At 38.0% G+C, this 8,267-nt stretch overlaps 1 protein-coding gene across 1 annotated transcript; it reads left to right on the plus strand.

Moving 5' to 3' along the window:
- Positions 1-884: 884 nt before the first annotated feature.
- On the plus strand, positions 885-7,459 carry LOC114802084 (MAU2 chromatid cohesion factor homolog). Its single transcript, XM_029000735.1, has 19 exons — positions 885-1,125; positions 1,493-1,510; positions 1,635-1,700; positions 1,805-1,900; positions 2,007-2,101; positions 2,541-2,568; positions 2,671-2,826; positions 2,905-3,051; positions 3,156-3,246; positions 3,326-3,429; positions 3,562-3,639; positions 4,394-4,459; positions 4,547-4,630; positions 4,851-4,900; positions 5,008-5,085; positions 5,433-5,544; positions 5,676-5,766; positions 5,854-5,981; positions 6,540-7,459. The coding sequence occupies exons 1-19, from the start codon at positions 892-894 to the stop codon at positions 6,612-6,614; spliced, it is 1,797 nt and encodes a 598-aa protein (XP_028856568.1). The 5' UTR covers positions 885-891; the 3' UTR covers positions 6,615-7,459.
- Positions 7,460-8,267: the final 808 nt, after the last annotated feature.

Raw genomic sequence — 8,267 nt, forward strand, 5'->3', positions numbered from 1 at the left:
AAAGGACACATCCATGTAACAGAATAACAAAGCTGAAAATTATATATTAAAAAAAATCTTCGTAGAGGAGTCACAGAAATAGAAAATGTGTTTTGTTTAAAAGGACATGAGACTGGTTTAAAAGGACCGATATGAGACTGGTGTAAAGCTCATGATCTATACAGTAAATGTAACAAAGGCTAAATAAAGATCGAATCGAATGTGAGGGTTTGTTTATCATACAAAAAGTATAATATAGACCAGACCATGTGGCACAATAAGTCAAGGTCAAGTTCAGGACAGGTCATAATCGTGAGAATCTGAACTCGACTGCAGTGTCCCTTTATAATATTTTGTGGGGCAAACCCTTTTAAATTTACATTCGACCTAAAGTCATAATTAGTACATCCACCTCTTGCATTGGAATATTTTAATTTTGTTTACGTGAAACGTCGCACACAGCTGCATTAGTTAGGCTTTGGCTCCACCTTGTGGTTAAGCAGATGAACGCATTTAGCGCGTTGAAACTCAAAATCATTATAGACGTCTGCTGCTTACATTTCAGCAAATGTACAAAAATGATTTCATACAATAAATCTTGTTTGAATATTTTTACTATTGTGTATATATTTTTGGGACAATAAAGCAGATTAAAACCATTGTGGATGTTAACAAATTGTTAAGTCCTTTAAATCCACACATGTTGTTAATTGTGTGGATGTTTAAGTTTACTTGTGTTTATGTTTAGATAGAGTGAGTACTTTTTAAAGTCGATTATATGAGTAAGACACCCAGAGAAATCTATTAAAATACAACTCCCACAATCCTTTTCCAATCCCGTTCCCGTGACGCAGCTCTCGTCAAACCACGCGAGCACGGCGCGCTCGCACTGTTGTTATTATTGACATCAAAATGGCGTCTAGTGGGGAGTCTCCGGAACCGTGGTATTTGGCTTTGCTGGGCTTTGCAGAACACTTTCGTACGTCAAGTCCGCCGAAAATTCGCCTTTGTGTACACTGCCTACAAGCAGTCTTCCAGTTTAAGCCGCCGCAGCGGATTGAAGCGAGGACCCACCTCCAGCTCGGTTCGGTGCTGTACCATCACACGAAGAACAGTGAGCTCGCCCGGAACCACCTGGAGAAAGCGGTACTGAGAATGTTTTGTGGAACGCGGGGCTGCACGACGCGTAGAGATAAATAGTGTCAGACGCCAGACCAGCAGGGTTTTAATATCCCGGGAGAACGTATGCATGTTTAGCGTTGCAGCATGGCAACTCCCCTTTAGGAACCCGTGGAATTGGGAATTAACTTCAGGAAATGTGATTTATGTTTTACATGGTTTAGTTGTGCAGATACCTTAACACAAAGAGACGCGTATCCACAGTAAACCTGCAAAGTGTTTTTCTTCCATGTTGTCATTAATCAAATTGGAGCGTCTCAAAACTATTCCAGATGGTCAAGCTGGCTACAGTTGTAAGGACTGTTAATAACTTATTTTCTTTCTTTTTTTTCAGTGGTACATTTCTCAGCAAGTATCCTTTTGCAGAATGCTTATGGTTGCAAAGCGCGTGAGAAAAATAGAAACCCAGGGAGCTAAATTGCATGTTACTGTTGAACTTGAATGTACATACTTTATTCCTTTAACCAAGCATTAAGATTTCACAATTCGAGGATGTTAAATTTGAAGCTGCCAGTCTTCTGTCTGAGCTCTACTGCCAACAGGTATGAAAGTCAAATTTCTATTTAGTTTATGGATTTGTACATTGCATTTGTTTTATTGTGTGTGTGTTTGGTATGTGTGGGGGTTATTTTTGTCTTTTTTTCAGAATCTCGTGGACTCTGCTAAGCCTTTATTGCGGAAAGCCATTCAAATCTCTCAGCAGACTCCCTACTGGCACTGTCGGCTTCTCTTTCAGCTCGCTGTGAGTTACAGAAATTTTGTGAACACACAAAAAAAGAAAAATCTGATTCAATGAACTATAATCATTTGTTTGATTTTTACACAAACCCCCACCCCCATTTCTTCAGCAATTGCACACACTAGAAAAGGACCTTGTGTCAGCCTGTGACCTGCTAGGTGTTGGGGCAGAATATGCTCGAGTGGTGGGATCAGAGTACACCAGGTACATGTTACCAATGCCTTTTTTCAATTTCTATCATAAACAGGTTATGCGATTTTTTTTAATGTATTGCTACCATCAGAAGGTGTCAGTAATGCACCAATAATGATCCAAGTGACCTGTGAATTGTATTTTGCTAGAATTGTCCATCACTGGTATTTTACTTTTATAGAGAAGATTATTTCTTTATACCTGCTCACTTTTAATGATTATTAATAATGATTTTCCTAATCATTTATTCAAATGATGTTACTTTTTATAAATTGTACGTTGTCCTACATAATATGCTAGCTATAAATAATTTCTGATGATGAAGGGACCTTTACTACCATTAGTTAATTTGTCATTTTTGCTTCATTTAGACAGATGTCATCGAAAAATCTTTGTATAAAAATTTCAGGGCTTGAAGTGCTGTAATATTGACACGGTTTGTTTCTTTCAGAGCCCTTTTCCTACTGAGTAAAGGAATGGTAAGTGGACGGAGTTGCCCAAAAAGTATTTTATATTGAATGATTGTTTGTTAAACACATTGGGGTTCAATAATTGGTGCATTGATTATTCATTCACGATAGCTCTTACTGATGGAGAGGAAGCTACAGGAGGTGCACCCACTGCTTACACTATGTGGGCAGATTGTCGAAAACTGGCAAGGAAACCCAATACAGAAAGAATCTCTGAGGGTTTTCTTCCTGGTGCTGCAGGTGACACACTACTTGGATGCTGGTCAGGTAAAGACTCTTGTATTTTGAGTGTTAATGGATGTTTTGCAGCAGTGGTTTTGACTGGTCTTCATGTGTAATATACAGGTGAAGAGTGTAAAGCCATGTTTAAAACAACTCCAGCAGTGCATTCAGACCATCTCGACACTTCATGATGATGAAATTCTACCCAGCAACCCTGCAGACCTTTTCCATTGGTTACCCAAGGAACACATGTGTGTGCTGGTCTACCTGGTAAGCTCTGTGGTGGTTGGCTTAAACCTGGCACCAGTCAACTTATAAGCAGTAGTTTGTTGTTAAACTATAGGAAAACATCAGGCGTACATTTTATTTTACAGGTTACAGTCATGCACTCCATGCAGGCAGGGTATTTGGAGAAAGCACAGAAGTACACAGACAAAGCACTGATGCAGCTTGAAAAGCTCAAAAGTAAGTCAGTTACCAGGCTGCCTTCAGTTTGAGGATTTGTGCGGTTTCTTAACGTTGCTCATTTTTCTTTTTCTCTTAGTGCTTGACTCCAGCCCCATCCTGTCATCCTTCCAAGTCATCCTTCTTGAGCACATCATCATGTGTCGTCTTGTCACAGGTCACAAAGCAACTGCATTGCAAGAGGTCTGTCTGAGCCTTTCCCCGATAATTAGTCTTTTGGACATGTGGTTTGCCATGTGTTTATCTGATCTAAGGTTATTTACATTTTGAGTAATTTTTCCTATTATGCTCCTTTACATAATTATTTTGTTCTAGATCTCCCAGATCTGCCAGCTGTGTCACCAGTCTCCAAGGATATTTTCCAACCATGCAGCCCAACTTCACACTCTGTTGGTAAGGAGCCGCTGTAGCTAATTCCAATTAACAGGAGGAGGTGGTAGGTAGGGCTGAAATGATTATTCGAATAACTCAAAAGATTCGATTACAAAAAATGTTCGAGGAAAATTCTTTGCCTCGAGGCTTCGTTTAAGTAATCAAAGTCCATCTATTATCGTATCACGCCCGCGGACCTACGCAGTGCTTGAACAATACTTGAATTGTTTATTTATATTTTCTTTTTACTATTTTGTACCTTTATACTTTTTTTCCTCTTTATTCTCAGATGTGCTATAGCAGGGGACACACCCCTTTTTCCTTTTTTAAATTAAAATAAAACTAAGGACAAATAAGCTAACCTATAGTTTTTTTTCATGTACATCAGGAATGTTTCACAGAAAGGTTGATTAAATGGGCTTAGTTCTAGAGCCAGTAACCCAAAGGTTTTAAGCTTTACTCGATTAATCGATGAAAAATTTTCCAAAAATATTCGATAGTTGCAGCCCTAGTGGTAGGGTGACACTGGACACAGTGTCCTTGGATCACCTCACTGGGTGTTCTGGTTTCCTCCTCCTGCCCATGTACACTCAGTGAACTGGCAGTATATGTTTGACTGTGTGTGCGCTCTATAGTGGGCTGGTGTCCCTGCCGTGTGCTCGATGACCTGGGATAGTCACCTGCAACCATAGTTTGCATTAAGCAGTTACTGAAAGTGAGTGCAGTGGAGGTATTCACTTGCACACCTCACCTAAAGCATGATGCTCACTTTCAGGGCTTGTACTGCATCTCTGTGAACTGTATGGACAACGCAGAGGCTCAGTTCACTGCAGCCCTAAGGGTAGGTGTGACTTTGTACATGTCTTTTCCAAAGTTGTTTATTAATATTATAATGTAAATATTATAATGTAAAATATGTCTATTGTAGCTGACCACACATCAAGAGCTATGGACATTTATTGTGACAAACTTGGCAAGTGTCTATATTAGGGAGGGTAACAGGCAGCAGGAGGTGAGTTAATTCTGTTATCGTTGTAGATGAATTTGTGCATGAAGAAGGTAACCTAGTAGCCACTGATTAAAAGCTTTTGTGTTTCATCCCCCCTCTAGAGTAAATATATGTAAATACAAACTGCATAATTTCTAAATACATTTGATTTACACACTCTTCCCTTACATTATCCTATGCAAATTACACAACATGGATCTTAAAATCCTTATTTTCTTGGAAGCTTTACAGCCTCTTGGAAAGGATCAACCCAGATCACAATTTTCCAGTGAGGTTAGTCAATCTAATAATCATAACTGCAACAATGTTGCAGTTTCATAAATGTGTTTTACCAAATTAGCGCATGTGGTTTATTAATTAATTTTTTTGCTATTTCACAGCTCACATTGTCTCAGAGCAGCCGCCTTTTATATTCGAGGTCTGCTGTCTTTTTTCCAAGGACGTTACAATGAAGCCAAGTAAGCACTTCAGTAGTCACATGTTACTTCCATTCTGAAGTTTTTGGGTCTAGAAATCCACTCTAAAATAATTTATTTTATGGCATTTATCAGATGCCCTTATCCAAGCCCCCCAGGATTTATGGAACATTTTCCTGAACTTCTTCCCAATAGTTGCAGCAATGATTTAGTAGCTTTTGGTACATTTTGGAATATAAAATACATGTTTAGGCTTGCTTTATATCGAATATAGTAAAAATGGGCTGGTTAGCACCATGTGAATATTTGCTTTCAAAACACACTACAGCAATTAACCAATCAGCGTTGAAAGCAAGCATGATTTAATTAATTAAGTATTGTCTTTACAGGCGGTTCTTAAGAGAGACTCTGAAGATGTCTAATGCAGAAGACTTGAACCGATTGACTGCGTGCTCCCTTGTGCTACTTGGGCACATTTTCTATGTGCTGGGAAACCATAGAGTAAGTTTTCTGGTTAGATTTTATTACCGATTAAAATGGATTTGTAAATTTTACATGTTGAAGTTGTCTTTTATGAAATAATTTAATTAGTAAAGTAAATAATTAAGACAGATAAAACCATGTTTCCATAGGAAAGCAATAACATGGTGGTACCTGCCATGCAGTTGGCCAGTAAGATCCCAGACATGTCTGTACAGCTATGGTCTTCAGCACTGCTGAAAGGTGAATTTGATGCAATTAATTTAGTCCATTTTACCAATATAACTACTTGAACAGTTGTAAGTGACATACTTTGCTTGTTTTGTCCAGATTTGAACAAGGCTTGTGGGAACACCATGGATGCCCATGAGGCAGCTCAAATGCACCAGAACTTTTCCCAGCAACTGCTTCAAGATCACATCGCAGCCTGCAGCCTGCCAGAGCACAACCTCATCAGTGTGAGTAACCATAAATCTCTGTCAAAGAACAAATGTCACCGGGGAAGGGAAAAGGGCTAATTGGGCACAATTTTGATATTTTTTTTACTCAGAGGTGTATTCCCTTTGGTACCAAGTGGACATTAATGGCTGTGTGTTTAGTTATTTTGAGGGGACAGCAAATTTACACTGTTATACAAGCTGTACACTGACTAATTTACATTGTATCAAAGTGTCATACATACATGTGAGGGGTGTACTAACTTTTGTGAAATACTGTAAGTCCATTAGTAGGGTTTACTATAAACATTATATCTTAACAATAAGGATTCATAAAGAGTAATAGCACTAATTGGTCCTTATCCATATCTATCTATAAGTATAGGTGCAATTTTGCTTATTTTTATTGTTTACTACAGTTATAGTGCTATTTACATGATAGATTTTTAAAACTGTTTCATGAAGATGTTGAAATAAACAATTGAATCTTAAACTATGTTTACACACAGATGCAGATCATGTTTTCATTGTGAAATAATAAACAAGATTCTAATTTTCTGTTAATTGTCTTTGGAACAGTGGACTGATGGGCCACCACCCGTCCAGTTCCAAGCCCAGAATGGACCAACCACCAGCCTGGCCAGCCTGCTATAGGGACCGAGATAACTGTTGTTGTTAAATCTGTATTCAGTCATCATTTATGTAGACTGGTGCAACAAGGAGCAAGTCTGCCCTTGTAAATAATTAATTTATTTATTAATGTTTATTTTTTTAATCTATAGATATTTTACAACCTTGTTTAACTTCAATGCATGGATAAAGTTTAGTAAGATTTAGTAATGTCATTAAACCAGTTTGCATTATCTTTGATACAGTGTTTATGTTAAAGATCCTCTTCTGAGACATGTAAATATAATCTTGACTGCGATATATAGGGCAGGGCTTGGCAGTCCTATCCTTTACTTATTTTAGTAATTACTCTACGAGGGACACCTTAGCTTTCGATTTAAATACCAGATTTTGGTCGATCTAAAGGTCAAAAGCCATTTTTGGTCTCCTTTCAATTGATTTTGGTTTTAAATGTAGTAACTTCTATTCAGATGTACAGAGTATTCATTTCACTTTTAAGACATTAACTATTAACCTTTTTTAAGTAGTTGGGGGGTAATGCTTTTGGTGAAAATTGATATTTTGAATTTGTCTACCTCAGCTGTTAACATTTTTTCATATGACTTGCCCTGTGTTTTTAATAGTTGCATTTTGAAGTCCGCTTACCCTGGATCAAACACACTGTGGTGGAAAACTGGACAAAGTGGAAAAATATATGCAGGCCTTACTCTTCTTTACTATTCTATGAGTTGTGATTACCATTTTAATATGCATCATATTTGTTTCCATATATTCACCGGAGTTTTCCACTATTTCTAAAACCTAAATAAAGTGTATATGTAGAATTTCCTGGATGTATGCCCATTAAAATGTTACATCTTCAAGATGAACATTAAGTATACTTTATTACTGGGTTTCTGCCAATCTTTAAAAAGTCTTAAATTGGATTTTCCCAAATTAAGGCCTTAAATATCATTATAAATTACTAGTAATCCTAAAATTCCTTAAGTTTAAAGGTCAGTAATTCAAATGAAACAAGGCTTCAATCTGTCGGTAATCTGCGGTACTGTACGCCACGCACTTCTGGGTTTACTAAGTGCAGCGCGCGCATGGGAATGGCGTAGACTGTCTGTTGCCCTGTGTGAGAACTGGAATTATTGAACATACATCATATGGAAGGTAAAATTATGGTACAAGTACTATACTATCATATGTCTTGCAACACTGCTGGTCAGAAAACACAAACTTCCGGTCTATAGTAGCTATCTTTTCCATGTGATTCGCTGCTTAAAGTTGTTTCAGTGATTGATAAAATTTTTGCATGTTGTAAATTAGTTTTATTAAATGTTTGATTTGCAAACATCTCAGCCACCACTGTCAGGTGATGTGTTTTTAATTATCACAAGAGAGCTGTGAAAATGGATGTTGAGGGGAAACGGGTTAGTCTCTGGAGATTTATGTTTTAAACCTGCTCATTTCCCAGCACATTTAATTTCCCTCTTAATCTAGTGCTTGTAGCGTGTGGGTCTCGGGCCGGGTCAGGCCAAAAAACTTCTGCCTCACATTTGCTGAAGGGGCGACAGCCACCGAAGATATTCCACCCTCAATGACCGATCACGTTGCTAATTTAAACCCACCCTCACACATCCGTCCGTCTCCAGGCAGCATGTGAGCTATCTTATTAAACACAGCATCTCA

The sequence above is a fragment of the Denticeps clupeoides genome, chromosome 13 (genome assembly GCF_900700375.1).
Source record: "Denticeps clupeoides chromosome 13, fDenClu1.1, whole genome shotgun sequence".
In the NCBI taxonomy this organism is placed as follows: domain Eukaryota; kingdom Metazoa; phylum Chordata; class Actinopteri; order Clupeiformes; family Denticipitidae; genus Denticeps; species Denticeps clupeoides.